The 16,908-nt window shown below is 38.5% G+C and overlaps 1 protein-coding gene across 7 annotated transcripts in view; it reads left to right on the top strand.

The window, feature by feature from the left end:
* Dab (DAB adaptor protein) overlaps positions 1–16,908 on the top strand; it is a 112,612-nt gene that overhangs the window by 86,890 nt on the left and 8,814 nt on the right. For 6 of the 7 annotated variants that reach the window (XM_071662955.1, XM_071662956.1, XM_071662952.1 and 3 more), the window contains 4 exons: positions 4,248–4,477; positions 6,294–6,467; positions 9,633–9,713; positions 12,206–12,382. In XM_071662955.1, the coding sequence (XP_071519056.1) occupies positions 4,248–4,477; positions 6,294–6,467; positions 9,633–9,713; positions 12,206–12,382 (662 nt within the window). The remainder of the gene's footprint in view (positions 1–4,247; positions 4,478–6,293; positions 6,468–9,632; positions 9,714–12,205; positions 12,383–16,908) is intronic. The other variant, XM_071662954.1, reaches the window with a different exon arrangement.

The raw sequence follows: 16,908 nt of genomic DNA, 5'->3' as shown, positions 1-16,908 counted from the left end.
TTCGCAGCAAATTCCGGCTGTGGAATTTCCTCCCTTATCGTGTGGGATATGAGGCAGCACGCTAGTGTAGAGGATGAAAGAGCTGGGGGGCGATATTTGTTTCTTGTTGTCTCAGGGCCAGGGAGAGGAAGCACACTGATAGAAAACAGTTGACTTCCACCAGCCCTTCCCATCCACCTTAACAATAGTAGAGCACCTCAGGTCCTCGGCACTGCCTCTCCGCTGGCTGACGTATGACGCTGACAGTAATGATAATAAATTTTTGTTTACCAAGAGTTGGGTACATTACATCTTAAGGTTACAGTATATATAAGAAAATAACACCTTTCATGCTTTAGTGCTTTAAAAAACCAGATAAGACTCGAAAGCCAAGAGACAAAAACATTTGTAAAATGTAGACAGAGTTTCTCGAGTCTTTGTTGTATTGAATCATGTGACGCTTGCTTCACCAACACCAGTTGTCACACTTGCTTCACAGACGCATCATAGCACAGGCTTCACGGTCGTTATTTCTGACACTTGCGTCACTGGCACGATGTTTAGGTGTTTCAGTCAGTGGCAAGTGTCACAAGTTTTATTCATTTCTTATGTTACTGTGGGCGTCACGACGTAGTTTTGTTGCGTGTCAAATGCGGGTGTCATAACTGATGTTGGTTAGGCTTGTAACAACTGTCAATCTTAGAGTGAGCCGTGACTCATGCCTCACCAGTATTAGTCACGCATTATCGTTTACCCGTAAGCATTAGTCGATGATAATACACCCCTAAAAGCAAGTCTGGGGACAGTATTACGGTTCATTAGTACCATGTAAATATTGTCAAAACAACCCCTTGAGCATGACTGTACGATCCTTAGGAATATAAGGCTTGGCTTTTGACCTAACTCGTCAGGGTCAGGTTAAAGGCTAGGCCAAAGAACCCTAGGGTCGTACCGTCTTGCTCAAGTATCATCGCATCTTTTTGCTTCAGGAGAAAAAAAACTTTCACTTCGTCAAGGCCTCGACTTTGGTCTTCCCTTTACGGCTTGACAGATCACCAGACAAAGTAACATTACCTCACCAGCTGTTGTGGCAACACTTCACCAGAATAACGACGACACCACAGGTTACGAAATGCAACCTTGAGGCTGGGTAGTGCATTTGATGGTGTGGATCTGGTTACGATTGCCTTCTCTTTATCATTGTGGAGGCTTCTATGCACGCGTGAGGAGGGTTCCCTGTACACGGGGTTTATTGTGAGCGAGTAACTTGTGAGTAGGAGTAGGACGGTGACTGTCTTATGACTGTAATTAAGAGAAAAAATGTCCTTAAATAGTTCTTGTTTTTGTCTGTGTCTGTGATCCTTTTTTCACATTGTTTCTTGTTTTTATGCAGGTTTTTGTGGACCATATGAGTTAGATGTTTTCAGTATTGCATGTATTTTAGTGTTGGTGCTTGTTTCTAGGTGCCATCATCGCACATCGCGTTACGCGTCATTATTACTAATATTAACGAGGGGAGGCGTAGTTCAAGTAGTCACTGTAAATATATTTTGGACTATTATATGAATATTTTCATCTGTTTGAGCACGACGGTATGAACCTTGAGCGCAGCAATAAAGGCCATGATAAGAAAAGGCTCGGCCATCATACTTAAGGTTCATACCGATGTGCCAAGGCGCTTGAACTCAATTTTTTTTTTTTATACTTCGCGGCGAACATAGATATCTTGGCATTATCGTTAGATTAAACGTTAGACGTTCAGGTAATTCGCAGTCCCTTTAAAAGTGTTTTGGTGGATGCGAAAGTTAGGAATAGTGAAGTAAGCGTCCAGTCAAGAAACGTGACTATTTGACTATGAGCCAAATTGTGAGAAGGTTTTACAGTCGTATTTTTAGTGGAGACAGAGCATGTGTGTGTGTGTTTGTAAAGTGAGAGATGTTTTCAGACCCTTGGGGATGTAACCATGGTAACCACAAATGACTGAACTTCAATTTCCTGACTATCCTCGGGCACTTTCCGTTTGCTCAGGCCGTCTGTTTATCCTCTCACTGACTTTGATCCTTGAGTCTTGGATGTTCTGTCTTCATGCCTCTCCAGGAGTGATGGCTTCTTTGTAGGTTACGGGAAGGGATTTTCACAATTGTGTTGGCTTTTTGTCTTTTAACCTAATACATGTATCATGTCTTCACTTTATGCATAATACACGCCCAGCTTACGCCAGATACCAATCTTTGACCTAGCCTCAATCGGAAGGATGAGCTGTGATGCGCCTTCCTTATATAAGACTCGAACCCGTGAGATTGGTAGACCGCGGCGTTAAGCACGGATACGGAGGCGTTTGTAAGCATACGGAAAGATTCTGTAATACTCATGTGTCCTTACAGGTCTCTGATCTTGTTTTCTGGAAATTTATTTGTATTATTTATCTTCTTATTGCTAGTATGCCTCTCCATAGCATGTGCGTTTCGCGATAGTATTACAAAGATTTTTAAGCAGGAAGAGAAATTACATGAAAAGGGAAATTTAGAAAAATGTGAGCGGAACTTATATTCATTATCCATAATGAAGCCAATCCTATATGTTGGCAGCTTTGTTAAGAACAGAGTATTTTTATACTTAGCTAGACAATACGAGGGAGACGTATTGATAGTCTTGATCCCATGAGCACGATTGTAAGGCCTTTGGTTATGATGACGTGGTCAAAGTTCAGAGGTTATATGCGTCCTATGTATAGGTGTAATGTACCGCCGCGCTTAAGCGCCGTACCAACACTCTCAAGGGTCACTGCCGTGCTCAAAGGGTCATCCCGCCGCTTTCTGAGGTCAAACCTTTGTATTCGCATGTCATATCGCTAGGCTTAAGGGTTACATTATCGTGCTCGTGGTTTTAGATGCCCTCCCTTCGGTTTGCCGTAAACTCGTTCTTGGATGAAATATTATTTTGTTCTTTCTAATTATGTTGTCTTAGTTCATCCGAGTTCATCCGAATGGTAGTGGAAGCATGATTTACTTGTTCTTTTCTGCCTATATATGTATTTGCTTATATGGAATGACAGAGTGAAAAAGATTTTGAGTGATCGGTGCCTGAGCATGCAGGAGGGTGAAAGGCGTGCACGGTATAGAGTAAATTGGAACGATGTGGTATACTATATTTCTCTTGGCTCGGCACCTTGCTTGTTCCTTCTTTTGGAAAGTAATACAGGAAGGGTGTGTGTGTGTGTGTGTGTGTGTGTGTTTGGTCTCTGGTTGTCGCTTCGTTGTTGACTTGAGGATGGCCTTAATCCCTTTGGTGCCATGAATTTTGATATACGGTTGTTTGGCAGGGTGCTATGAACTTCTGTCTACACATGTAGTTTGCTGAATACTTTGTGGATTCTAGATTCTGTTGGCTGGCAGTAGATGAAAACTTAAACAATGAATGAGTCACTGGAGCTGCCAAGAGGTCTCAGCGACCGGCTGATGATCATGTTGGGTGGACGTGAACCTTTCCAAGGGACTCCCCAGATCTGGTGCCCACCACCGTCCACAAAGAGTTTCTTTTTGTAAAATGTATAGGCAAATTGACTGCATAAAGTATCAATGATAATAATAATAATGATAATGATTAATAATAATGATAATAATGATAATAATAATAATAATAATTATTATTATTATTGTTATTATTATTATTATTATTATTATTATTATTATTATTATTATTATTACCGCCCCTGGCCGTGCTCCTGCTGCACTATGCCACCCCTACGTAAGATTGGCTATTAGGTTAATTATGTCTTTTTTCCAAGCAGTGAATACTTAACCTGTTGATTAATGAGAGAATGAAATGGCTTCAGTAGTTTTTCTGCACCTGATCCATATAAGGTTTTACGAAATGACGGTTTATGTAACTTCTTTACATAGGTTTGGCCAATTTGATAGATCTCGTTCGTCTGCAAACAAGGAACGGTTAACTCATAAAAAGAAAGATATTTTCTGATTTTTTTGTGTATCCATTCCTATATAAAAAAAAAAAATACGAAGGTTGCTTTTATTGTGTGTGTGTGTGTGTGTGTGTGTGTGTGTGTGTGTTCACTTGAGGCCAAAAAATAATTTGTTCTCCAAAAGGTTAAATAACCATGGCTCAAGTAACCAACCACACGCACGTGTGTAGCTCTGCCCTATGTATCTGTATTTCCATTCATATTTTTGTCTCACTTTTCTTACATCTGATGCACCTTAACCCAGTAGTATATAATAATCCTCATTCTCTTCTCTTTTTCTTCACAGACCGTCAAGGGGGTACGGAAAAAAATGATCCTCATCGGTTTGTGGAGGGGATGAGCTTCAAGGGCAAGCTAATAGGGGTTTTAGAAGTCTCGGAAGCTCGAGGTGATCGGATGTGCCAAGAAGCGTTAGCAGAGCTGAAGATGGCCGTACGGGCTGCTGGAGAACATAAACAGAGGATAGTCATTAATGTAGCCATGGATGGGATTAGATTACGTGATGAAAGATCTAGTGTAAGTTGCAATTTTTCTTGGTACTCTCCTCATTTATTTTTTACTATAACCCCACGACCCCTTTTATGGAGTTCCTGTAGCTTTACGGGCGTGCTATAGTCAGTGGCATGGTAATGTTGGATTCAATTTAAATAAGTTCTTTAATGAGGCTGTTCACCTTTTCATTCAATGATACAGTCTTGCAGAAGGTGATTTTCACTCACAGCATTACCACATGGAGATAAGAACCAGAATTCCTCTTATGTTTTTCTTATTCATAAAACTATGAAGACAACTTTGACCCTAAGAAAGCCTGATTCAGTAATATCTCAGTGATCATGACTTGCTCATACAGCACAAAGGAGCCTCGGAGAAGTAAAATGAATTGCCAATACTTTAAGATCCTTTACAACAGACTTTCTAGATCACTGGTTGGCAAGACAGAATCAGAAAAGCTTTTATAACATCAGTGTCATTTGTTGATCCGTATATTCTTAATATGATGTAAGTTATGGATTTACTACCGTAGCGGCCAGTTCATTTGTAAAGTATGATTTCGTGCGGTAGGTTCGCTATTAAACGCACTAATTCATTTTGTGGATCCTCGTGATAATATTTTTTATCACTGACTGGGTAGGTTCCAGCATTAATAATCACTTTAAGCATTCCATCTTCCATTTTAAGAGTCAGCCCCAGTGAGTAGAAAAATTATTTGCTGTAACTTTTAGCTATCATTCACAAAACCATAGAAAGTGCTTGTTTATCCTTTGTGTTCCCACCATTTTCTACACAGGGCTACATAGTGTTGTCCATCTGTTTTTGTTGCACATATTGAATTGTAATTGTCCACTACTGAGTTTATCGGAACATATTGGCTTTTACTCACATATACCTTGATTACTTCTTTCCTTCATACTCACAGTTGTGAATATTATCATTCGATTGTTGAAATATGTTGCTCTGTCATACTTGGTAAGATTAAAGAATTGTTTGTAGATCCGTAGCTCAGATTCATAGAAGGAGCGATTTGCATTATTATGTATTACTATGTATGAGCCCTGAACCGAAATTTATGATTACTGGCTTTGCTGAATTGTCGTGAATTTTTATTAATTGGGAAGATTATTCATCAAGCCTGAGTTCAGGTTTAAAGGTGAAACTTTGAAGTAGTATTGAATTAACAGCTCAGCTCAACGAGGCTTGTATGCAGGATTTGATCAAGGCGGGGGAGTGGGGGGGCAGTTAGTCAAATTCTCATAAAACTGATTACAGGTGTTGTAGGAAAGTAAGTTATCAGATCCTGGACCATTTATCAGTTAAAACAAATTTGATAACAGAGACCACCTGATAGCTTTAAGCTAGAGAGTTTTGTTTGATGAGACATTAATATGCTTCAGCAGAAAGGGAAAATATCTATGATTTAAACGTCATAGTTTTAAGATGCTGAAACAGATAAGGTTGTTTTATTGGTCACTATTGTTTATTGTTGATACAGTTAACTAGACATACATACATACACAGTTACTTTTTCCTTTTAAGGGACTAAGGGGATTTTGAGTGCAAGTGCAGGTTTATCAGGAATTATCAATATACACTATATAGTTCAAAGGGGAGAGGATAAAATATCTTAATTGTCCCCACTCCCTGTGGACACACCCCTGATCTTGGCATAATCTAGAATCTTATATATAATGTTTCATCTCAAATTGTAATGGAACATAGATTGGAAAATATCCAAAGTTGGCTTATGAAGTGTATCTGCTTAAAGTTTTTCTTTATCAACACTAGTTCATTTAGCTTCACAAAATGTGCTTCTCATATCTCACTTGTTCCCCAGGACTGTCTCTACCACCATCCAGTGCATAAGATATCCTTCATTGCTCAGGACATGACAGACACTCGGGCCTTTGGGTATATCTTTGGCTCTCCTGATGCTGGTCACAAGTTCTTTGGCATAAAAACAGAGAAAGCAGCAAGCCAGGTGGTCATAGCCATGCGTGACCTGTTCCAGGTAAGAAATGCTTCTACCCAAATGTTTCATTGGCTAAATGAAGGTAATTATCCTGTAGTATGATGCTATCATTAATATCGAATCAAGGTAATGGCAAACTGAAATGGCATAACATCAGAAAACATTTTAGAGTACTTATCAAGCTCTGCAGCAAGAAATACATTCTATATGTTTGCCATCATAGACAAATGTACAGTAAGCCAAATCCCTTTCATAAGTGGGATACTGACTCCAGAAAATTGTGTTTGCAGCCTTATGGAAATTCACACAAAAGACTTTATGGACAGTAAGGCATGAATTTTAAGTTGCAGCAAATACAGGACTGACAGAATGAAACTGGCCTTTGGGGAAGTTGTGCTATATGTTAAAATCTTAGTTATCAGGGTTGAAACTTTAACTTAGTTATTGTTCAGATTCAGACACCACAGGAACACAGAGAACATTTATGGAATGTTAAATTTTGCCAAAATATTTGTAGAAACCCAGTTCCAGCAATAATATATGCTGAAAATAACAGTCTAACACATCAAAGATGAAAATGGGTGGGAAACAACACCTGAATTGAGAACTTTCCCAAAATAGTCCAGTACAAGCAAATAATTGCAGAAAGATGACTTTCTTTAATAGTGTTGCAGCTTCATTTAAAGCCAACAAATGATTGAACCAACCAGAAAGGAAAATACATATGTTGGATGTGATTATTTGAAATAATGAAGACATTTCCTTGCGCTACCTCGCAAACGCGGGAGACAGCAACAAAGCAAAATAGAATAAATAAATATTATGTAACATATTAGAAAAAAAAAATTTAGGTCACAAATGACTTGAAATATAATCAAGTAAGGTAAATATACATACCAGACCTCACAGTACTACATGCATCACCACATGGGAAGAAAGAGATGATAGAATATCCATGACTGATTATCACCTGCAGTTAGCAAAGCACTTGAAGAATACTCATCATAGAATTGCTACAGACAATACCAGTGGCAAAGAAGTGCAAATGGTTTTTGAGTATAATAAATGCAAGTTGTTTTCATAACTAACGGGAGCTATAGTAGTTGCAGAGCTTCTCAGGAGGCCAAAGTTCAATCAGGTAGAGCAGAATTAAGTTTTTTACCTCCCCAAGACTCAAAATATACAAGGGTTAGGAAAAGGAAAATTAAAGGTGTAGAATAAAGGTGTTTTAGTTCATATGCAAAGTTCAGATCAAGGATTTAAAAGTACAGTTGATCAGTTAAGCACAGTAGAATATACATATAAAAGAAAATGATAGTTTAAAGATAAACAAGATACCTGTAGAATATACATATAAAAAAATGATAGTCTAAAGATAAACAAGATACCTAAGAAATAATTTGAATAGGAGTTCCAAGCTAAATTTATAAACAACCCAAATGACATTTTAAGCAATGATACCCCTTATTGCATTTAGCTGAACTCCAGGAAGACAAGTGACATTACACCTATGTATGCTCTCTCTCCCTCTCAAGAAATGAAAGCACTTTAACACATACTAAGCATCCTCTGGAGAGACCTTAGAGTCTGATGTAATCTTCGAGAGTCTAAAAGTGAGTCATATAGCTTCGCTTCATAAATGAGAAAACAAAGCAGTTAAAAAACTGCTTATCAGTAACAGCATCACACATCATAGAAAGTCTTGAAGAATATCCCAAAGCATAGATTTACTCTCATGGCTTTAGAGTTGTTAAAACAAGCAAAACTCAAATCTAAATCCTACATTTACTTCGTAAAATATGACCATGGTGATGCTGCAGTTGAATTGCAGAAGTAAAGAATGACTGATGAAGGAGGATGATATGACAACTTCCATAGCATAAGACATCTTACAGTATGTTTTTGCAAAACAGGGAATTCTTGATGCTACTACAGTTAAAATTTGGGTGGTGATGGAGGTTAATAAAAGGATCCTGGAGCAAGGGGCAAGTAAGTCTGCAATGTACTGGGAGGGGCAGTGGGAGGTGAATCAGTTGCTGTTTTCAGATGACATGACTAATGGCAGACTACAGAGAACTTCAGAGGTTGGTTACAGATTGAGTGAGATTGTGTAAAGGGATGAATTTGGAAGTATAGCAAAAGTCAGTTAATAGGTGGTGCATAGGGGTGAGACAGGATGTTTTGATTGAATTTGATTGGGTAGGACTGGGTGAAGTGGAGTGCTTTAAGTACATGGGAATGAATTTGGTAATGGATGGAACCACAGGGACTGAAGTGAGTCAGTCAGTGGAACAGGGGGAGAGCTAAAGTCCTTTGTACATTAAGGAGCATATAGAAGGTGAGAGGATTATATGGTAGAGCAAAGATGAGTATGCTTGAGGTTATAGTAGGTCCTAGTAGGTATTAGATGGATGTTAGTCTTGGGCCATTAGCACAAAAAAGGAAGTAGGTGGGATGTGTTGGATTTGAAGTATTTGAGTATCTGTGGCACAAGGCAGCTTAACTGTGTGAGAAATTATATCATCAAAGAAAGATGTAATAGCAAGCATATACTGATTAAGATAGCCAACCAGGATGTGCTGACTCTGTTTGGACCTGTGGAGAGGACAATTGAGGTGACTAACAAAGAGAATTTATGCTTAAAAAGTAGGGGGAGCAGAAGGGAATACATACAAGTGCTTACAATGAGATTTTGCCATCAGGTAGGGCTGGTATGCAGGGTTTTTCATATATCTTGCTTGATTAACATATCAGTATTTCTCTGAGGGAGAGACCAAGGAATGGAGAATGGATGGAATGAAAGAGGCTCAGGGGCATCAGGGTCTGAACATTCCTGAGGGTAAGAGGCATGGCTTGGATAGAATTCATTGGAGTGATGTGTTATATTTGGGGTAACATACTGTCAGTTGCCTGAGTTAATCATATTAAGTGACTTGGGTAAACCATGGAATAGCATGTTTAGGTTAGCTGTCAGTGCTAGTGTCTTGTATCAGTACATCATTAATGACAGCTAGATATTGGATATTTGCAAATGAGGCCAATTTTTGTTTGTTACTGATGCTTCCATACTAAAATCAGAAAGGCAATTTGGAATTAAAGAGAAACTAGTGAATTATTGAATAAGCATACACCAGTATAAACTCTATGCAGACATTTAGATTTTATCCTCTTCTCACAAATAAATTTTTTCTTTATTTGTTGCAGGTTGTATTTGAGCTGAAGAAGAAAGAGATAGAGAAGGCCAGATCACAACTAGAGGAGGGGAGAGAAAGAGGGGAATTCAAGGTGAGCCCTCTTAAAGTTGAGTGCTATATATGCAATTAGTGTTGTGATACATACTCAGAACCTTAGTATGATGCTTTCTTAACAGATACATTTATGCACATGAATAGATTATCATATTACTATACTCCTTTCCACATCATTATTCAGTTAGTGTAATTGTAATTGATGTTAGATGTTTGTACATAGATTAGGAAATTGAAATTTTTATTGGTATGCATTTTAGTGATAATTGTTGCATACTCCTTCAGTGTAGATTGTATATCTGGTTTATTTACTTGACTGTAAAGAAGGAACAGAGAAGGGGGCCAAGTGAGGATTTTCCCTTTTAGGCTCAGTCCTCTGTTCCTAACGCTACCTTGCTAACACAGGAAATGGCGAATATGTATGAAGAAAAAGGTGGGAGAGGGGATGAAGGTTGTGGGAGCGATGAAGAATGTGTGGAAGGAGAGAACATTATTTCGGAGAGCAAAAATGGGTATGTTTGAAGGAACAGGAGTTCTTACAATGTTATATGGTTGTAAGGCATGGGCTATAGATAGGGTTGTATGGAGGAGGGTGGATGTGTTGGAAATTAAATGTTTGAGGACAATATATGGTGTGAGGTGGTTTGATTAAATATGTAATGAAAGGGTAAGGGAGATGTGTGGAAATAAAAAGAGTGTGGTTAAGAGAGCAGAAGAGGGTGTGTTGAAATGGTTTGGACATATTGAGAGAATAAGAAAGAAAAGATTGTCAAAGAGGATATATGTTTCGCAGGTGGAGGGAAGAAGGAGAAGCGGGAGACTAAGATCAAATTGGAGGTAGAAGGATGGAGTGAAAAAGATTTTGAGTGATCAGGGCCTGAACATGCAGGAGGGTAAAAGGCATGTAAGGAATAGAGTGAATTGGAACGATGTGGTATAGCGGGGTTGATATGCTCAGTGGACTGGACCAGGGCATGTGAAGTGTCTGGGGTAAACCATGGAAAGGTGTGTGAGGCCTGGATGTGGGTAGGGAGCTGTGGTTTTGATGCATTACATATGACAGGTAGACTAAGTGTGAACAAATGTGGCTTTTTTTTGTCTGTTTTCCTGGCGCTCGCTGCCTTGCTGAAGCAGGGGGTAACGATGCTATATCCTGTGGGGTCAGGTCGCGACAGGAATGGATGAAGGCAAGCAAGTGTGAATATGTACATATGTATATATGTATATGTCTGTGTATGTATATGGGCATTTATTATATATATGTGTATATGAGTGGATGGGCCATTCTTCAGCTGTTTTCTGGCGCTACCTTGCTGATGCAGGAAACTGATACCTAGCAATGTACTAAATTGACAGAAAGAACTTATTTTTTGAAACACTCTGGGTTATACAGAAGATATCCAAGATTGCAAGTTTGCCTTTGAATGATTGATTTTGCTTTGAATCAAAATTTGCCATCTAGTGTCTTCTGAAGGCAGACATGATATTTAACATATTATTTACTTTCAATTATTTGTGGATCATTTTATGAGCTTGGTAGGCAGCCTCCAACCAGGGAGGTATATTACCAGTACTACCCACCTGTGTATTAGGAAAGATAATGCAGCTGTGTAGTGAGCCACAACTTAAGTGGTTGTCAGGTTGCATTCCTCTGACTCAAGTAGTTGTCTTTTCTTTCTGGTTCACCCACACTTGAACTGCAGGCATTCTATCCGCAAACATACAGTATCTCCTTGTCACAGTTAACACATGTCAACACTTAACTCACACAGCTCATTCTACATTGAGCACTGTGCATTGACCCTGTCTTAGCAAAATGGTAGGAGCAATAGATAGTGGTAGTAGGTAGGAATATTAAACTGGTGCATTAGCTAGAGATGCCCTCTGCCAGTTGCCTAGTAAGTTGTGATGTACTAAAGGCTAAGAAGTTGCTCTGGAGTTAACCAGTTATGGAAAGAATTTTGCCCTGACCACACCCCCTTGAGGGAGTTTCCACAGGGAACAGGCATCAGAGTAATGAATAGATAGGTAGCTTCACTCAACAATGGTAGCCTGTTCTGTATATCTGGGAGTAGTTTGTAGAAGTATGTAATTTGCTCTCTCTGTAAAGAATGTATTGTTATGAGCCAGAGTTATATCAGAGTTGTTATCTATTTTTTTTGTCACAATAGCAGTTGAAAAAAAGATACTTTATATACCTAGGTTTATTGATTGAATGATATAATAAGAGGAAATACTTAGAGGTTTTCCTTTTTCTCCAATTCGTATGTTTCCAAGGCATTGTGTGTTTTAGTCCCCACAGATGAATTGGTACCATTTTAGTAAAAGTTTTATCTTATCAAATTCATTTAGAGTCTAAGAAAAAGTTGGTATAATTTGTTCTCCATAGTTTTCAAGAAACTTGAAGATAATGTGCTTTCATATTTCGTCAGGCTTTCATACTCATACCATTTACAAAATATCATCACACCCTCTCATTTGATTAGGGAAAAAGGATATATTTATCTTAATTCTTTGCTGTTTCAACAGGAGGCTTCGTTTGGAGGGTTGTTCGGCAGCAATGGTGACAGCGGAATAGTGAGTGCCAGTCTGACAAGTGGGGCCGGGGGGGCTATTGCTGACTTGCTAGATCTTCAGAGTGAATTGAGCTCCCTTCAGAAGGGGCTCACAGAAATCAGCCAGCAGCGTGCTCAACAGAACCAGAAGGTATTGCTGGTGTGGCATCGCTGCGTAGGCATGGTAGATGAGGAGAGCACCTTTTTGCTACACATATGTTGTATATCCCTTTACCAGTAAGAGAGTGTTGTATGAGAGGGCGTTACTAATACTGGGTCATATGCGCTTCTACTATGGTATCTGTATTTCAACTAAGCTCCATTAGTCCAGCACTGATAATACAGACTTTTCTTTGTTGAACTATGAGACTTTGAGAAACTTTAAGTCAAATCAACAAGTACAGCTTTTACTAGGTAATCAGTTTAACTTTACAATTATAGTTACAGCATCCTCCATGCTTGTCTAAATGGCTTCCGCCAACTTCCTTACAAGGACAGTGGCTCTCCTTTTTGTTTTTAATAATCAGTTAGTCATTGATACTGTATATAGGTAAGTGTCAAGTTTCTTCATTTTTGCCATGTCACAGTTTAATATGAGTCTATCAGCAGTTTTGATGACAAAGCAGTGATAGAGAAATGCAGAGATAATGGCCAAGGACACCACGCAAACTGTTTTTATCCATTTATCTATCTGTATCTCTGATGCCCGTTCCCTCCAGGAACTTTCTCAAGAGTGGCTGTGGCAAAAGAGTTTCCATAATTGGTGAATTGTAATGCTGCTTCTTAGCCTTTAGTACCTTACACTTAACTGGCCAGCGGCAGAGGGCATCTCTGGCTAAGTTTCTTGAGGTTTATACCTAATGTTTCTAGGTACTGCTACTACCTAATATGTCTATGTGATGTTCCTACCTAATGCTTCAACCTTCTACTTGTACCTAATGCTCCCACATAATGTTCCTACTTACTTCTAACTAATCCTCCTTCCAAATGTTCCTACCTACAACTTCTGTTTATTGCTCCTATCATTTTACCAAAAGGCAGGGCTAATGCATAGCACTCCCTGTAGGAAAATCTAGAGTCACGAAGAATGAGTTGTGCAAGTTAGGTGTTGTCAAGTGTTTTGTGCGACAAGGAGAGGTTGTATGTTTATGAACAGAATGCCAGCTGTCTGTTTGTGGGTAAGGCAAAAAGGAAAGACAACTACCTGGATCAGAGGAATGTAACTGTACATCTGCTGGCAGATGAAGTGCTGGCTCACTTCACTGCTGTCACTAACCCTCCAGATACCCAGGTGGGTAGTACAGGTAATATGCCTCCCTGATTATGAAATGCCATAACCCCTGTCATGTTTGCAATGAAAAGTGCATCATTTTGAGAAATTTACCACCCCGCCCAAGCCATTACCAATCTGATTACACCTTCAGTGCAGTGCAAAATTGTCAGTTTCTTGTGTTCCTCTCCTTTGTATGGTGGGTTAGAAACAGTCAGCACAATTAGGTACACCGTGTGTAGCTTATTTTTTTTTAATCCTTAAGTGGTAGGCATGGTCCTGATTGTCTATCATTGTATGCCCAAAAGTTTTTGTCTCATTATGAAATGATAGATTAGCAAGCAAACGTAAAAGATAATACTTCAGAAGTTATGTAAATATTTACCTTTGTGTTGCTTGGTTCACTGCTGTTTGAGTGGAGGACAATGGAATGCTGCTCCTTGAACTCTTGAACTTTTTTTCACACTATACTTTTACTTCATACTCTGGCATAAAATTGGTTGTGAACAACATGTCCTCTACTAAATATAGGTGTGTGGCTGGCATGTGTAGGGAGGACAATGAAGGTTTTCTTTCTTTGTTGTTCTTGAATTTAGTTTCACACTTCTCTTATTAGGTTATACACAAGTATAAGTGAATAGAATACTTTTGCATGCTAACATCTCCCTGCAAGGTGGGTGGAATTGCATGATTAGAAAGTGTTTCACTCCAGCACACTGGCCATGGATTGATGATGTATGTGAGTTCAGAAGGTGTATGTACCTGATCCATTGAACGAAATTGGAAATGAAGTAATGATGATAAGATGACAAACACTCTCTAAGACATTTATATATCCAAACTAGAGCACTGTCTGTTCAAACATCACCCTTCAAGGAGGGTAATGTGTTTGAGCTGGAAAAATGTGTAAAGGCATTGCTTATTGCAATATCAGTGAGAACCAGTGAAATCCCTTAGACTGTTCTTAAGAATGCAGATGGGAGATATATATATATATATATATATATATATATATATATGTGTGTGTGTGTGTGTATATTTCATACATATTCGCCATTTTCCGCTTTAGTGAGATAGCACCAAAAAACAGACAAAGAATGGCCCATACACTCATATACATAAATGCCCATACATGCACATGTACATATATACACCTGTTTATATTCATACTTGCTTGCCTTCATCCATTTCCTATACCTCCTAGATAGAGATATTTACCCTACATAAGCCTTTCTGTGATTACAGAAGTTCATCAAGCTCTACAGGTCAGTCCAGGACCAAGACACAATATTGCTCCATTTGCCAGTTAGGCTGTTTGAGCCTGTAGCCAGCAGGGCAATGTCCCCTTTAAAACCTCACTGATTAGGTACACTTTGTAAATGTTTGTCCAGGCAAGTCAGCTACACTTTGCAGCTATTTGTCCTCTCAGCTTTCGAGTTTCTCCAGTGTGTAGTCCACCTTATGTCTAACATTTCCTGATAACATGTTGAGCAGTCTCTTGTCCCAGATGACACACTGTTTTCTCTTCTTGGAGCTACAGCCTCTACTAGACATAAGTGATGATATTTTACAAGGCCTTCCAAATCCATTGTGCCAACTTGGAATGATTTCTGACTCCAAACTGGGGAAACATACTTTCTATATAGAAAGGCTTATGTAGGATAAATGTCTCCACCCAGGAGGTATAGGAAAGCTAATCATTATAGAGATATTACTAGTTAAAGAAAACCTTGAACTGGCCAACCTGCAACACAGAATGGAGGCTTTATGTGGTCAAATGACCCAATCAAAAACACTGTCCAACAAGTATCCCATTATGTCCCATAGGACAGTAAGGGGTTAAAAGATATAGCAAAATCTCTGATGATGGTATTGAGACAAATCACTAATTATTTTAGAGTAGCAGATATCCATAGTTTCAAAGCTGGGTGTTAAGTCAGAGTCACTCTCAAAGGCTTCACTTCTAAAACTCTTTAGGTCTATAGTGCAAGAAGCAGTTATTTTTCCAACCCTCTTCAGTCTTTTCCTACATCCCCCCATTACCTACTAAAACCTGCTCTGTGAAGGCATTCTCATATGCAGATGACTTTACAGTCACATTACATCACAGCACCCAAACACTCTGAAAACGACTGGAATGGTAAGTAATCCAGAACAGAATATCTATATGTATGTCCACAGAAGTCCTCAGTCACTCTTTTGATCCCAGACAGACATGAATTTAACCTGCACAATGCCATCATCTTATATGGCCAATCACTTCCACTCAAGAAACGTCACATACACCACGCATGATTTTCACTCCCCTCACCACACAGATCAACATAAAATTCACCACTAACTGGCACCAGATTTGGACATGAAAGAGAATATTTAATATTCTCAACAAACAATTCATCAGCTCTGAACAGCAAAAGAACAAAAGATGTCAGGAAATAGAAGATCTGGATAGAAATAAAGTATCAAAGTATTATTCGAATGAGTGTCACATAGGACATGAGGAAATACCACTTGTAGGTATGCAACATCACCCATTCATAACAATCAAGCATAGCTGTAGATAAAGGAAATGTGAGAATCCCAACAACAGTGATTAATTCGATGCTGTTAATATTTTTACTAAAATAATATCAGTGTTGAATATGAGGCAAAAAGACAAAGTTGATGTAATATTAGAGCCAGAATAGACTGGGAATTGAAACTAAGAGGAACAAATGAAATATCAGTCATTAGAAAACCAGTAACTGACATATATCATTAACAGGTGTCCATTATATTAAACAAAAGTATACAAGCATAGACACTGAAATTAGGAAATAAGTGATGTAATAGGAAAGCATTTATGGCAGTAAGTGGTGAAAGTGGAGAATTCTTAAAATGCCAAAGAAAAATGCCATCATGGAGAGAAATTACAGATATGATAGCAACAAATGCAATTGCATGTGATATGATTATTGATATACTGGCAAAATCTAGCAAAATGTATTCAAGTAGGCACGAGGAATTAAATGTTATGAATACAGTGAGAAAATCAAAGGTGAAACTTTAAAAATGAGAATGATTGATTCTAACAAATACAAGAAACTAACTGAGCTGGTACTGCAAAATGATGAGTCCAAAACAATGTATATAAACTCAAGAGTACTGAGAGTTATATCTCATTCAAAGAAAACTACTTAGCAACTTACCTGATCACCTAGCATGTCTTATTCTGAGTAACACTCAGTTTAAGTCAACCATAAAAAGATGTAAATCCTCTCCAGCTTGTTATCAGTGTATAAAGCATGAAGCTATCTATGTATCTTGATTCCTCACAAATGGGGTATTGGGTGTTTAGTGTATTTATATCCTAATGTTTTACCATCCCACAAAGTGTAATATTATGTGCTGAAAATTCTGAACCACCA

Source organism: Panulirus ornatus, chromosome 6 (assembly GCF_036320965.1).
Source record: "Panulirus ornatus isolate Po-2019 chromosome 6, ASM3632096v1, whole genome shotgun sequence".
NCBI lineage: Eukaryota > Metazoa > Arthropoda > Malacostraca > Decapoda > Palinuridae > Panulirus > Panulirus ornatus.
The sequence above is the reverse complement of the archived record's forward strand: the minus strand, read 5'-3'. Positions and strand labels throughout refer to the sequence as shown.